At 42.7% G+C, this 16,437-nt stretch overlaps 1 protein-coding gene across 5 annotated transcripts in view; it reads left to right on the plus strand.

The window, feature by feature from the left end:
• Positions 1-16,437, plus strand: part of ARHGEF10 (Rho guanine nucleotide exchange factor 10) — a 203,456-nt gene that overhangs the window by 132,699 nt on the left and 54,320 nt on the right. For all 5 annotated transcript variants that reach the window (XM_056565682.1, XM_056565685.1, XM_056565684.1 and 2 more), the window contains exons 19-23: positions 2,342-2,457; positions 9,094-9,221; positions 9,336-9,436; positions 13,596-13,717; positions 15,305-15,391. In XM_056565682.1, the coding sequence (XP_056421657.1) occupies positions 2,342-2,457; positions 9,094-9,221; positions 9,336-9,436; positions 13,596-13,717; positions 15,305-15,391 (554 nt within the window). The remainder of the gene's footprint in view (positions 1-2,341; positions 2,458-9,093; positions 9,222-9,335; positions 9,437-13,595; positions 13,718-15,304; positions 15,392-16,437) is intronic.

A 16,437-nucleotide genomic window follows, 5' to 3' on the forward strand; every position in this document is an offset into this window, starting at 1 on the left:
ACAAAAACATTAATTTATTAAAGAAAGTAACATGAAAATATAACCTTCTTTAAAATGTGTTTTTAACCCCTTAAGGACTCAGACCATTTTGGCCTTAAGGACTCAGACAATTTAATTTTTACGTTTTCATTTTTTCCTCCTCGCCTTCTAAAAATCATAACTCTTTTATATTTTCATCCACAGACTAGTATGAGGGCTTGTTTTTTGCGCGACCAGTTGTCCTTTGTAATGCCATCACTCATTATATCATAAAATGTATGGCGCAACCAAAAAACACTATTTTTGTGGGGAAATTAAAACGAAAAACGCAATTTTGCTGATTTTGGAAGGTTTTGTTTTCACGCCGTACAATTTATGGTAAAAATGACGTGTGTTCTTTATTCTGAGGGTCAATACGATTAAAATGATACCCATTATTATATACTTTTATATTATTGTTGTGCTTAAAAAAAATCACAAACTTTTTAACCAAATTAGTACGTTTATAATCCCTTTATTTTGATGACCTCTAACTTTTTTATTTTTCCATATAAGCGGCGGTATGGGGGCTCATTTTTTGCGCCATGATCTGTACTTTTTTTTGATACCACATTTGCATATAAAAAACTTTTAATACATTTTTTTATTATTTTTTTTTAAATAAAATGTATTAAAAAAGTAGGAATTTTGGACTTTTTTTATTTTTTTTCGTTCACGCCGTTCACCGTACGGGATCATTAACATTTTATTTTAATAGTTCGGACATTTACGCACGCGGCGATACCAAATATGTCTATAAAAAATGTTTTTTACGCTTTTTGGGGGTAAAATAGGAAAAAACGGACGTTTTACTTTTTTATTGGGGGAGGGGATTTTTCACTTTTTTTTTACTTTTACTTTTACATTTTTTTACATTTTTTTTTACACTTGAATACTCCCCATAGGGGACTATTCATAGCAATACCATGATTGCTAATACTGATCTGTTCTATGTATAGGACATAGAACAGATCAGTATTATCGGTCATCTCCTGCTCTGGTCTGCTCGATCACAGACCAGAGCAGGAGATGCCGGGAGCCGCACGGAGGAAGGTGAGGGGACCTCCGTGCGGCGTTATGAATGATCGGATCCCCGCAGCAGCGCTGCGGGCGATCCGATCGTTCATTTAAATCGCGAACTGCCGCAGATGCCGGGATCTGTATTGATCCCGGCACCTGAGGGGTTAATGGCGGACGCCCGCAAGATCGCGGGCGTCGGCCATTGCCGGCGGGTCCCTGGCTGCGATCAGCAGCCGGGATCAGCCGCGCATGACACGGGCATCGCTCCGATGCCCGCGGTTATGCTTAGGACGTAAATGTACGTCCTGGTGCGTTAAGTACCACCTCACCAGGATGTACATTTACGTCCTGCGTCCTTAAGGGGTTAAATAATCTTCATAAAATCCTGGTTTATACAATAGCTCATTTATGATGGCACATTCCCTTTTAATCTAAAAATTATTTTAAGGAAGGATTTTCCTCCTTCCCTGTGCTAAATTCTAGCCGTGTACCAACCCCCAATGTGGAACACAAATATGACCATAAGCCTGGGTATCTACCACCCAGCTTTGCCTCATCGTGGGGATTCATTGACCACTAGTGGGAAGTGGTGAAGGAAATTATAATCCCTGTTTTACATAGATGTAAAGCTTCCTTTCATTGCTTCCCTGTGAATTATTCTGCACTTGATCTGTTCCTCTCTACCGCTATATGGTCAACACAGCGCTCCTTGTCCAGAGAGTTTCATCTTGTCACTATAAGCAGCATGATTAAAGCCCCTGATGTGCCCTGATTGCATTGGCATCGCCCTGCCTGGTCTCCGCTCACAATAAGGGCATTCTTCTACATTCATTACACGCATTAGCATTTCTGAATGCCAATGAGCCAGTCCACATGCTTTCAGCATATCCGCTCTACGCTCCCCTGGGATATATGACTTTTTTTCTTATAAAGAATATACATAAGGATACAATTAACCAATTCTTTCTTATGTTTTTTTTATGTCATTTTATTTTTATGTTATTTTTCTGTGTCTGTATACAATTAAACTTCTTTGGGAAAAGCACCAAAATATGCACTGAAAAGTAACTAGAATCGATGTAGCAGATATACCCATTACCAGGTTTGATACCAAATAGACATAGAGAAACTAGTAATACCCCATTGTAATCTGGTTCACCCGCACTATTACCCTGTGTATTAGGTTTAGTGCGGGTGAACCGGCTGTCAGTTTCCCTTTCACATATTTTCTGAATACCCATATTTCCCTACAATGCTGTACATTGTATATTTAATTTACAGTATTACATTTGTATGTCTGCAGATAAATTGTACATGGGACCTGGACAACTTTATCAAGACTTACAGAATCTGCTTCATGATTTAGATGTTGTAAACCAAATCTCACAAATGATATTACAACTAAGAGGAAACTACCAGGTCAGTACCATAGAATTGATGACGTCTAAGAGTGACATATCCTACGAAAAATGGTAGAGAAAATGTCTATTTTTAATTAACTTAAAATAAATAACGAAGGAATTGGTTTAGGGCTTGTGAATTCAGCTTCCCCATACTGACAGCCTTTATTATATCTGCATTCTGAAGATACTTAGATTGCATCTCAAGCAGCTTTATCTGCTTTATAAAGGATTTAGCTTTTTCATGTAATAGTAGTAGTGTCTGGTGACCAGATGAAACTTGTTTTAGGAAAATCAGTCTGGTTGAATTATTTTAGCTATAGAATGAATATATATATATATATATATATATATATATATATATGCGTGTGTTTATATATATATATATATATATATATATAGTGATCCCTCAACTTACAATGGCCTCAACATACAATAGTTTCAACATACAATGGTCTTTTCAGGACCATTGTAACTTGAAACCAGACTCAACATACAATGTTATGGAATCTGAATGGACATTTCACTGGTAAAACCCCTGTATTCCTAAAGTGCATGCACTGACTGGTGTCTGGTAGCGCCCCCTACAGTACAGGGAGGTACTACATGTTCTGTACACTTTACCTGTGCCAGGGATAGCTGTTCCTTTGGACATCAGGTAAGGGCGGCTCCATTTCCCTTTTTGTTTTTTAGGACATTGCGTGTTCTGTACAGGAGCCTGAAGAAGCTTCTGTCCTCTACATAAACCAGTGTTTCCCAAAGAGGGTGCCACCAGCTGTTGCAAAACTACAACTCCCAGCATGCCCGGACAGCCGAAGGCTGTCCGGGCATGCTGGGAGTTGTAGTTTTGCAACAGCTGGAGGCACCCTGGTTGGGAAACACTGAAATAGACAGTGATTGACAGCTCCCAGCAGATCTTTCTTACTTTTATGTGTAAGGATTTGCTTTATCCTAACTTTTTCCTATTTTTGGATGACATTTTAATGGCTTCAGAACCAATTACCAGGTTTCCATAGAGTTATGCTTTCAACTTATGATTGTTTCAACATACAGTGGTCGTCCTGGAACCAATTAATATTGTAACTTGAGAGACCACTGTGTGTGTGTGTGTGTATATATATATATATATATATATATATATATACACGTACACACATATATATATGTAATATATGAGAAAACCTTTTGAGGTAGAATTTTATTTCAAAGACTCTACTTGTTTCCTGTCTTATGGGATATTTCTAATAGGGACTTTTTTTTAGGAGGGAACATTGCATTGGCATTGCTAGAGTGAATACAGGGACAGCTGCATAGCCCAGAACCTGGTGTTAGGCTAGCCATATGAAATGACCACAATAACAAAATAAACATAAAGGACCTAGTTTATATCTGTGAAGTCTTCCTGCGGCAAGACTGACTGATCTAGAATGCAGCACATAGGCAGGCCCTGCTCCCAGAGACTCCTATGGAAAGTGTGTGTCTTGGTTACCAGACACTTTGACGTTATCTGAGGAGGCACACATCGTAACACTGTAAATGTCATGTAACATCTGAGGCAAGCCTCTTATCACATTACATCTTCTCCTTTTCATAAAATAAATATTTCCCTGGAGACAGGGCCCAGCCTCTCCTCATTTATAGCCTACAGGAATTCCTAGATAAGTTAGAAAGGAAGAAAAAAAACACCTGAATCAGTCCGCACGACATTCTACAAGCTACTTTGCCAGAACCAGTTTAAAGATCCCTTGTGGTCCATGTACATCTCCCCACTGTGGTTCTGTATGTTCACTAATAAATGCCTTAAAGGGGAAAAATTTTGCCTCAGACATTAAAATGAAATGGACAACTGTGCAGTACATGGCCAGCACTGTACCCTCTAAGGCAGTGGTTCTCACCCTTTTCCGAGACTGTACCCCCAAAGGGTGAAAGTATGTCCGTGGGTACCCCTCACGCGTAAATTTGCACAGAACTTACGTGTGAGGGGTAACTGCGAACAAAATAATTCATAAAATTAATTATTTTCATAATGGCGTGTGCTTACCATTATACTAATGCGATTTGCTTTTTTTTTTTTTTTTTACCCAACATGTACAGGTATACAGCGAGTACCGTTCCAGAGTCCCGTTCGGGGGGGGGCCACACTGACAGGTGACGTCCTCCTGCGCTGTGCGGCACCTCTGCACAATGTCGGGATGTCACACGTCTGCCTGGCAACCACGCAGCTCCCGTAAAGTAGCCGCGGCCATTCCCCGCTGTGTACTGACAAATACTGGCCAATGCATGGCAGGTATTTGTCAGCGCATTGGCGTACCCCCACACAACCCATGGTGAACCCCTAGGGGTACGCGTAACACAGGTTGGGAACCCCTGCTCTAAGGTTATGTTCACACATACTGTAAATTCTGTGGATTTTATGCTGGCAAGTTGAAGGGGTACACTGCCCCTAGACATCTTATCCCCTATTCAAAGGATAAGGGATAAGATATCTGATCGCAGGGGGTCCTGCCTCTGGGGACCCCTGCAATCTCTGCTGCAGCACCCCAGACATCCGGTGCACAGGGAAAACTTCACTCCGTGTCGGATAACTGGGGATGCGGGGCAGAGGCTCATGACGTCACGACCATGCCCCTTCAATGCAAGTCTATGGGAGGGGGCGTGATGGCCGCATAGACTTGCATTGAGGGGGTGTGGCCATGAGGTCACAAGCTGGGCGCGACTGTGACGTCTCAAGCCTCCTGCTCTAAACAAACGCCGGGTGCAGGATGTGAGGCTTTTAACTATTAATGTCAGAATGCAGGACATTGGGTAGTCACATACAGCAGATTTCTTACAGAAGTTTTTGCAACGCATAAGTAGTTCTATTCATCCAAGAGGGGTTGTTTTGACATCTTGTCCACAAATTTCTGAAATCCCTCTTTACAAGCTTGTAACAATCAATAGCAGAAAATTCTGATACAAATCAGCTGCCTATGAATAAACCTTAAGGATACGTTCACATGTACATAATCAGCTGCAGGATTTTAACCTCGGAAATTCCATTTGCAGAATATGCGGCTTCAATGGGTCTGCAGCAAGTGTGCTGAAGATTTTCTGGCGTGGAAATTCTCCTGCGGAAAACCTGCAACAGATTGTTTGTGTATATAAATAATGCAACAAATTTTATGTTATAGATTTTATCATTAAAGGGGTACTCCGCCCCTAGACATCTTATCCCCTATCCAAAGAATAGGGGATAAGATTTCTGATCGGGACCCCAGCAATCTCCCTGCTGCACCCGGCATTTGTTTAGAGCCGGAGGCTCGAGACATCACGGCCGTGCCCAGCTTGTGACGTCGTGGCCACACCCCCTCAATGCAAGTCTATGGGAGGGGGCATGACGGCCATCACGCCCCCTCCCATAGACTTGCATTGAGGGGGCATGGCCGTGACGTCATGAGAGGGGTGTGACCATGATGTCACGAGCCTCTGCCCCGCATCGCCAGTTATCCGGCACGAAGCGAAGTTCGCTCTGTGCACCGGATTTTTGGGGTGCTGCAGCCGAGATTTTGGGGGTCCCCAGCGGCGGGACCCCCCACGATCAGAAATCTTATCCCCTATTCTTTGGATAGGGGATAAGATGTCTAGGGGCGGAGTACCCCTTTAATGATAAAATCTGTGACATACAATTTGCAGCATTTATAGTATGTGTGAACATACCCTCAGGGTATGTTCCCACAAACATAATCTATTGCAGAATTTCCACACCAGAAAATCTTCAGCACACTTGCTGCTGACCCATTGAAGCCGTATATGCTGCAAATGGAATTTCCGAGGTTAAAAACCTGCAGCTGATTATGTATATGTGAACGTATCCTTAGGGTCTATTCACACGTACAGGATCCTACGCAGATTTGATGTGCAGGATTTTCCGCTGCAGATTTCAATGTAAACTAAATGACTGAGCACAGCTTCTAATCTGCAGTTACAAATCCTGTGCATCAAATCTGCGCAGGATACTGTACATGTGAATAGACCCTAAGGTTTATTCATAGGCAGCTGATTTGTTGCAGAATTTTCTGCTATTGATTGTTACAAGCTTGTAAAGAGGGATTTCAGAAATTTGTGGACATGATGTCAAAACAACCCCTCTTGGATGAATAGAACTACTTATCCGTTAAAAAACTTCTGTAAGAAATCTGCTGTATGTGACTACCCAATGTCCTGCATTCTGACATTAATAGTTAAAAGCCTCACATCCTGAAGTCAGGTAGAGCTGTTATTGGGTTTGTTGATCTCATTGGTATATTGTTTTAAAGAAGTATTCCAGCGCAAAATAACTTATCCCCTATCCAAAGGATAGGGGATAAGTTATAGATTGCAGGGGGTCCGAGCGCTGGTGCCCCTCGGGATCTCCTGGACAGGGCTGCGGCAGTCTGCAGTAAGTGAAGTTTCGTCCCCAGCAGAAAGCCGCTGCAGACAATCCCCCTCCATGTATCTCTATGGGGCACAAAAAAAAAATTCTGACTGATTCTACTTGGATATTCCGCCATGTGAGCATGACCTTAAAGGAATAGTCTTGCGCAAAAACGTATCCCCTATCTCTGTGGGAGAGCCGTTCTGCTATTTACTGCTATTACTTTGGCTCTCCCTCAGAGATAAATGGAGGGGGCGTTGCAATCTCTCCTTCGAGCGGGGGTCATGACTCTCCAACATTGGGGAGAGCCGGGGCTTCATACAGCAGATCTCGTGGGGCTCCAGCACTGGGGCCCCCCGGGATCTCAAACTTATCCCCTATCCAGAGGATAGAAGATAAAAAAAATTGGTGTGAGACTATTCCTTTAAGGCCATGCTTACATGGCAAAATTTCCAAATGGTATCAGACAGAAAAAATCTGCTCAGAAATTCTGCAGCTGCAGAGGCTGATTAATTTCAATGGGTTTATGCTGCAAACGGTGTGAAATTTCCACAGCAGATGTTTCTGCCGCAGAAATCCTGATTCCAGCGTCCACAGAAACAATGAACAGGTTCATTGTAACTGCAGATTTTGCTGGCATTTCTGAGTGGTTCTAGTGCCGGCGGAACAAGCAAATTTTCCGCCTAGTGAACATAGCCTTAAAGGGTTATTCCAGGATTTCTTTTTATTTGACTATGCTACAGGGGCTGTAAAGTTAGTGTAGTTCATAATATGGTGTCTGTACCTGTGTGTGACGGTTTTCTCACAATTCGTCTGTGATTTTTTTCCCCAATATTTATTTTTATCAGCATAGAAAATTACTCATGTCTCAGGATTTCCCAGGTTGCAATGCGTCGAGACCTGACATAACTAGTCAGGTGATCAGAGGGAGTCTGTCCTACTTCAATGGGTGAAGCGACCGCTGGGTGGGAGAGAGTTAACTTTGCAATAGCTGTAGGCACCCTGATTAGGAAACACTGGTCTATTGTATTGATGGGATCACAGGTGTGTTTCAATGGGTGAGGTGGCTGATGTGTGGGAGGGAGGAAAGTTACCTTAAACTTACAAACTATGGAACTATGGGATGTGTAGTTTAGAGAACAAAATTCAACAGGAAATACCCAGTTCTGGCAGGTATGTACTACTAAAATCACCTTATGGTGGATAACCCCTTTAACAGTGCATATAGTTGAGGGTTGTCTTTGTGAGTCCGGTGGAAAACATTATTTTTTTTTAAATCAACTGGTGCCAGAAAGATAAACAGATTTGTAAATTACTTCTATTTAAAAATCTTAATCCTACCAGTACTTATCAGCTTTTTGAATTTCTTTTCTGTCTATCCACACTTCTCTCTGCTGACACCTCTGTCCATATCAGGAACTATCCAGAGCAGGAGCAAATCCCCATAGAAATCCTGTCCTGCTCTGGACAGTTCCTGATGTGGACAGAAGTGTCCGCAGAGAGCACTGTGGTCAGACGGAAAAGAGATTCAAAAAGCTGAAAAGTACTGCGCTTTTCTTGGGGTTAAATGGCTATGTCATGAAATTACCATAACACTGTGGCTAGCTTTTGTGAACTATTTCAGGTTTGACTTTTTTTTTTTTACTACAAATTCCACAATTCCATTTTCCTCCCTACCACACATCAGCCATCCAACCCATTGAAACATAAACGAGCTGCATCCATTCAAAAGACCTGTGGTTTTCAATCAGGGTGCCTACAGCTGTTGCATTAGTTGCAGATTGATCTCTCTCCCACCAAGCGATCCCTCCACCCATTGAAGCAGACAGGCTCCCTGTCATCAGCTGACTAGTGAGTCAGGTCTCGGACGCATTGCAAGCTGGGAAAAATCTGAGACAACAGTCATTTTGTATGCTGGTAAAAATAAATATTGGGGTGAAAATCACAGAAGAATTGTGAGAAAACAGTCACACACAGGTACAGACACTATATTATGAACTACACTAACTTTACAGCCCCTGTAGCATAGTCAAATAAAAAAAATTCCTGGAATACCCCTTTAAGAATTATTACAAGATTAATAGTTATGCCCTATCCACAGGAATTACAGGTAGATAAAGGTTCTCTGAATGTCCCTACTTACTGCTGATACTGACTTAACTCCTATATATTCGGTCTAGAAAAGGAGACAGGCTTCATTCTAATTTGCTGATCCATTTTGTGAACTGATTTTGTATGTAACTCTCTTTATTTCTCCTTTAGAACTTGAATCCCACAGTTGCCCAGGACTGGTCTTCAGGCTTACAAAGACTCATCTGGAAGAAAGAGAATGAAATTCGAGCTGCAGACCGCTGCAGAATTCAGCTCCAGCTTCCTGGCAAGCATGATAAGTCAGTGGTATTTGTTTTTTGACAATTTTCCGGCCACGGTGTTCACGGGCAGCGAGTGCCTGTAAATATTTCCTCCATGCATTATGTTTATCTCCTTTTCTAAATGTGTTTCAGATCAGGAAGACCCACTTTCTTTACTGCAGTCTTTAACACCTTCACTCCTGCTGCAAAACAGTCGTGGATCAATAATTTACAGATGGCAAAACTAGCTCTTGGTGAGTCCGACAGGGTCCATGTGATGGATGTAGCGTAAAATATTCCTTTCATCTACTCAGAGTCATTTAATATTACTCCATGGGCACTGTAACCGCAGGCACTTTCCATTTTGGTAGGTTGGAAAGTATGGATTTTGTTGGTCGCACCTGTCACTTTATTATCAACATTTATTATTATAAATAGATAAGTGTTTTCCATACAGTGTGTCTCCAGCTGTGGCAAAACTACAACTCCCAGCATTGCAAAACTAAAACTCCCAGCATGCCCGGGCAGCCAAAGGCTGCCCGGGCATGCTGGGAGTTTTAGTTTTGCAAACACACAGTTAAAAACCTGCTATAGACAACCCCCCTACCCCCTAAAGAATTAATACTTCTATACAAAGAATGGCTAAGTTTATTATATTTTTTACATTACAGGATGTTCCGTACTATAGGACCTGCAAACATTGTTTTTTTTTAATAAGAAACAGAAAAAAATGGGTTTAACTGTTTGTGTCTTCTGGGTAATATTCTGAATAATATGGTATCGGGTACCTGTGGACACATTGGTTATATCAGGTACATGTTGGCCAGTATTGTCTTCACTCTTGTTGAGATGGGATCAAATATTTGGTGGCTTTTTGATGTTCATACGAGAACCCTATAAGGGACAGGCCCTAAAATTAGTTCTCAGTTATGGTTACAGCATCCTACCATTGGTTGCTTATCCTTCTATACCTTTGGGGGAAACGTCTTCTTCTGGCCATAGCAGAGGGTATCTGCACCATGATGTGAAATCAACACAATGGCCCTGATTTACTAAGAGTGGAGTGTTTATTCTGGAGTGATTTTAATATCACTCGTCTTTTTTTTCAGGCTTATTTACTATTCTGTCGCACATGTCGGTTATTTTTCTGTCGCACGTTTTTTTGTGTTGCACTAGTCAATTGTGTCGCACAAACTCCGAGCTAAAGAAATTAGTTGTGTGAGTCAAAATGGTTTAGACTTGTTTGTTTAAAAATGTTTCCATGAATCAAAAGTATTATAATTACAACAATTCTCCTTGTTTATCAGCTTGGGTGTTAAATAGATTTAATCCTAATATTGCAAATGTGTTAAAGAGAAAAAAAAACTTTAAACATTAACTGTCACAGAAGTACTCCGAGTATTTTTTGTTTTTTTGTCGGTAAAATGCCCATTTTTGCATAAAACACGCCCATTGAGTGAAAAAAACAAAACACTTAGAGTGTTTTCTAAAGTGTCGGTTGTGCGACTAAAATTTGGTCGCTTAAATAGTCGCACAGACATTGCGACTAAAATTTTGGCGCAATAACCAAGAAAAAGAGTCGGTTGGACTTTAGTAAATGAGGGCCATTATACGACGTCTCATATACACAGGTTTTTGCTGGCTTGTAATGGCATGAATACTGTATTGTACCATGTAATGTTGTTATTTCGGGTTGAGGGGAGTATGAAATTGAAATAGTAAGAGACAGATGTTTGTATCTTTTCCTGTACTTTATCTGGAAATTTCAATATAAATTAAATGCAAAGATTTAAGAATATTGGGCTAGATTTATCAAAACCTGTGAAGAGGAAGAGTGGTGAAGTTGCCCATAGCAATGGGGTCCGACTGCTGGGACCCCCCACAATCTACTGCCCAGCGCCCGACTCCCCTCATAGAGCCAGGGCATCGGGCAGGAGATTTCTGGGGGACCCATCGGTCGGACAGCCCCCTTTCCTGCAATAAGACATTTATGCCCATCCTGTGAATAGAGGCTAAGTTTTTTTTTGCTGGACTACCCCTTTAACGGTAGTATAGCTGCTCGGGGCCTCTGGATGGGGCTAAAGAGAAGCAGACAGTTATAGCTGTTGCTAGTCAGATCTTACAGCTACGGTACTTGTTTCCTTTCTTTGACAGATGTTTGGAACCTGCCTCCACATCTAGTTTTGCCAAATACTTTCCAATACTTTTAACTGTAATGGAATTAGTAAATGGACTCTCTCATAAAAAAAATTTCTATTTCATTCCTTAAGATAAATAAAAAATCTTCCTAGTGTACTTTGTTTAAAAAAAAAAAAAAAAAAGTTTTCTGTTTTATTTGCATTTAAAAAAGCTGCCACTAGGTCTCTGCCTACTTTTCCGGAGCACATTTTCCCCCATCTTTTGCACAGACTTTGGACTCCTGCTGGTCTGGCAGAAGTCTAAAATCAGGAAATGCCATCTGGAGTGCTGAGGGTAGTGTGTGCAGCCTTATCCAATCATAGCTCATCTCACACACTGAACTGCTCTGGGCTGTGTGTAGCAGAGTGAGGGATGAAGTTCTCCCCTGTATGGCTTCAGGTGATGTCACACCTGCTGGGTAACGCCCCTTTCCAGTCTGTGAACCTGAGACTTAGCAGAAAATTTAGAGCAATATCAAGGTAGAAAGCTAACAAATAATAAAAATAAAGGCAGGGGGTGGTTTATCATGAAGGGGGCAGTGAACTGGGAGGATTATAAAATTTAACAAGATCATGAGAGGTACTCTTTACTGTTTGCCACATTGCCTTCCTGGTGGGCGTCATACTGTGCGCTAGAATGCGCTAGAATGTCTTGTGGGCGATTTCTATAGCTGCAGATATCATAGTGGTCCATAGCAAAGAAATTCGCAATGTGATTATAGGGAGCTGAGCCGTCTCATTCTAGCTCACAGTGGCTCATTATACTGTAACAGATAGGCATGTGCTGTGTGACTGTAGCATCCCACTGTAACTTGCTGTTGTTGATAGTAACCGTATGACTGGCTTTGTTGTCTGTATAAATATACCTCCAGGTAGGGGACACACTCTATGTCTGGATGCTGAGAGAGGGGCCACTGGTTGGATTACTGACCTTGTCTGGGTTTCTTCAAGAATTGTGAATTCACTTTTCCCGGGCAAGCACCACTAAAGCTGATTATTTCAAATCTGGATTCCTGCAATACAGTGGTCCCTCAAGTTACAATATTAATTGGTTCCGGGGCGACCATTGTATGTTGAAACCACTGTATGTTGAGACCATAAATCTATGGAAACCTGGTAATTTGTTCTGAAGCCACCAAAATGTCATCCAAAAATAGGAAAAAGTGAGGATTAAAGATAAATAAGTAGATAACATACAGATAAAGCAAATCCTTACATATAAAAGTAAGAAAGATCTGCAGGGAGCTGTAAATCACTGTAAATCTATTTCAGTGTTTCACAACCGAGGTGCCTCCAGCTGTTGCAAAACTACAACTCCCAGCATGCCCGGACAGCCTTCGGCTGTCCGGGCATGCTGGGAGTTGTAGTTTTGCAACAGCTGGAGGCAACCTCTTTGGAAAACACTGGTCTATGTAGAGGACAGAAGCGTCTTCAGGGTCCTGTACAGAACATGCAATGTCCTAAAAAAAAAGGGAAATGGAGCCGCCCTCACCTGATGCCCAAAGGAGAAGCTAACCCTGACACAGGTAAAGAGTACAGAACATGTAATACCCCCCTATACTGTAGGGGGCGCTACCAGACACTAGCCAGTGCATACACTTTAGGAATACACAGGTTTTACCAGTGAAATGTCCATTCTGATTGGTCGGTTCTTCCAGACATTGACATGTTTTGCAGATCTGGACTGTCTGTAGCATTGTATGTTGAGTCTGGTTTCAAGTTACAATGGTCCAGAAAAGATCATTGTATGTTGAAACTATTGTATGTTGAGGCCATTGTAAGTTGAGGGATCACTGTATTACAACTGACTTTCTTCCCAATACTTGGATTATAAAGTAGCTTTCTGTTTTCAGAGGCCAGATTAGAGTGTATCCCAGATCATCAATTTCATAAGACCGTTTATATTGTGTCCTTTAAATTACATTACAAAGCTCAATGTGTGACTAAAGGGTTAGTGTGTCTCAGAGTGGCGTAAAGAGCCGTATAAGCTATGCAATGCTCCATGGGAAAAAATTATACAAAGTAGGTCTCCTCCAGAAGGAAAATAAGCTTGCTCCTCACTCCCACCTCTTGGAGGTCGCAGTGAGGAGCACACTTTTTTTTTGCCCTTTCAGAGGAGAACTACTTTGCATTGTTAAAAAAAATACATCCCAGGTGAAAAGAGATGTGTACTATGTATTGGTGAGTAAAGAAATGAATGCATTTATTTTAAGCTATTTATTTTTTTCTGCTACAGGAGAGGAGAACCAGCTGGGTTGGTTCTGTCTAGAAGATGAGGGAAACCAGATCAAAAAGGAAAAACATCCCTTGCTTGTCAAGCACCTTCCGGTTATCATGTCTAAGCAGCAGGAATTTAAGGTGAATAGTAATTGCCATATATACTCGAGTGTAAGCCGCCCCCAATATAAGCCGAGGCCCCTAATTTTACCCCAAAAACCCAGGAAAAGTTATTGACTCGACTATAAGCCTAGGGTGGGAAATACATCATCCCCCCCATGTAATTATCCAGACCCTGGGCATCATTCCCCCCCCCCCCCCCCCTCATCATCACCGGCTGTCAATCCTTTCATCAGTGGTCTTCAACCTGTGGACCTCCAGATGTTGCAAAACTACAACTCCCAGCATGCCCAGGCAGCCATCGGCTGTCCAGGCATGCTGGGAGTTGTAGTTTTGAAACCTCTGGAGGTCCGCAGGTTGAAGACCACTGCGGCCTTCGTCATCATCCCCCCCCCCCCCCCCCCCCCTTCATCATCACCGCCTGTCAATCCCTTCATCAGTGGTCTTTAACCTATGGACCTCCAGAGGTTTCAAAACTACAACTCCCAGCATGCCTGGACAGCCGATGGCTGTCTGGGCATGCTGGTTGTTGTAGTTTTGAAACCTCTGTAGGTCGGCAGGTTGAAGACCACTGCGGCCTTCGTCATCATCCAGCCCCCCCCCCCCCCTTTGTTTTGTACTCACCTCCCCTCGGCGGGAAGTTAGGGTGAGCTGGTCCGGGCCATCTATGCCGCAGGGATCGTCCGGTGGGGATGGTTAGTCGTTGCGGGCTGTCCATTTTCACCGGGGGGGCCTCTTCTCCGCGCTTCGGGCCCGGACTAGTGACGTTGCCTTGACGACGACGCACAGGGACGTTGCGCATGAACATCCCTGTGCGTCGTCATCAAGGCAACGTCACTTCTCCGGGCCCGGAGCGGAGAAGAGGCCCCCCCGGTGAAAATGGACAGCCCGCAACGACTAACCATCCCCAACGGACGGTCCCTGCAGCATAGATGGCCCGGACGAGCTCACCCTAACTTCCCGCCGAGGGGAGGTGAGTACAAAACAAAGGGGGGGGGGGGGCTGGATGAGGACGAAGGCTGCAGTGGTCTTCAACCTGCGGACCTTCAGAGGTTTCAAAACTACAACACCCAGCATGCCCGGACAGCCGATGGCTGTTCGGGCATGCTGGGAGTTGTAGTTTTGCATCATCTGGAGGTCCGCAGGTTGAAGACCACTGATGAAGGGATTGACAGGCGGAGAGTTCACTCGAGTATAAGCCGAAGTTGGCGTTTCCAGCACGAAAAATCGTACTGAAAAACTCAGCTTATACTCTAGTATATACGGTAGATTGCAGCCAATATGTTCTTAGTATGTGTACAATTTTTTTTATTTAAATTTTGGATTAAGATTGTGATCATTCCATTTTGGCATATGGAGAATTTAGACTGCAGGCCCATCTGGTCTTGTCAGTAAATATGTTACATACAGGCAGTCAGCTCTCAGCGTCAGATGCCACTGCACATATTTTTAACACCAGACATTACCTTATTAATAGCAGTATCTTACCTTCCACATGAGTAATGCCTCTTCACGGTAATGATACCTACTGTATAGGATTTACGTGTATTTATAGAGCCAGGTATGAACGTAATGTCCTCTGACCCAAAAGCCTTCCCCTATTTTCAGATTGAATGTGCTGTCTATAATCCCGAACCTTATCTCAGTAGTGAAAATGATCCTGATACTCTTTCAATGCATCATGGATTTCTGTGGGTAAGTAGCACCACTTAAAGGTTCTGATTTATAACTTGCGCTGAAACTATATGTATCTTTTTTTTAATACTGTTTATCTAGTGATGTTTTATGGTTTTTGATTTTTAAAACAGTACCAATATATTAATTCAAGAACAATTAGAATCTGTAGAGAAAAGAAAAGAAAGGACCGACGGACGGCGCCTCGTGTATTTACCCTCAATAGATCGGGTGGTGGGTGGGGGGACAACCCCACGGGGCTTATAGATGGCCGCTCACCTTGAGATCTATGCAAAAAAGCATATCACCCACGATATAATCTGGGTACTGTAGTGCGAGTCGCTGCTATGCCGATGGGTTGCAGGAGGAAACAAGTCGTCCTGGAAGTCAATATTAGAAGTAGAGCAGGAAAAAACCCTCCCAGGATGTGATCCTGATCTGAGGAAGGGAGGGATCCTCCCGAAACGCGTAATCTTGTCCATTTTATTGTTTTTTTAATAAAATGTCCTGCTGAGGACTTTCCTATTACCTTTGGCATCCGCCTCATCTGTCTACAAGAGTCTGCAGCGCCATACCTGAGGGTTTTTTCCTGCTCTACTTCTAATCAGAACAATTAGAAGCAGACTCAGAAAAAAAAACTAACAGTATTCACACTTTTACATAAACAAATTGTATATGAATAAAACAGATTCCAGTAATAATTTGTCCGCAGTCTCCCATCAACATCACTGACCACAGCCTCCCTACTCTTTTCCAGACAGCACCAGAAACAGTTAAAAGTCCTGGTTTGATGGTCCCCCTAACACTGCCAAGCACAGTTCCCCTGTGACTGTGTCAGCTGCTGTGACCACTCCTGATGGTGTCAGAACCAGGGCCCTGGTTACTGGTTACCAGGGCCCTAACCTAAGCACAGCTACAGTTTACAGATTTTCTCCAGATCACAGGGCACCCACTTGCAGTGTTTTGGCTAGCCTGAAGGTGCCTTTACACCATGGAAGTTGTCCAAACCCACCACCTTTAACAGATTTGGCCAACTGTCTGAAGTGTATGGGGGGGCCTCCTCCATC

This window comes from Hyla sarda, chromosome 3, assembly GCF_029499605.1.
Source record: "Hyla sarda isolate aHylSar1 chromosome 3, aHylSar1.hap1, whole genome shotgun sequence".
Lineage (NCBI taxonomy): Eukaryota > Metazoa > Chordata > Amphibia > Anura > Hylidae > Hyla > Hyla sarda.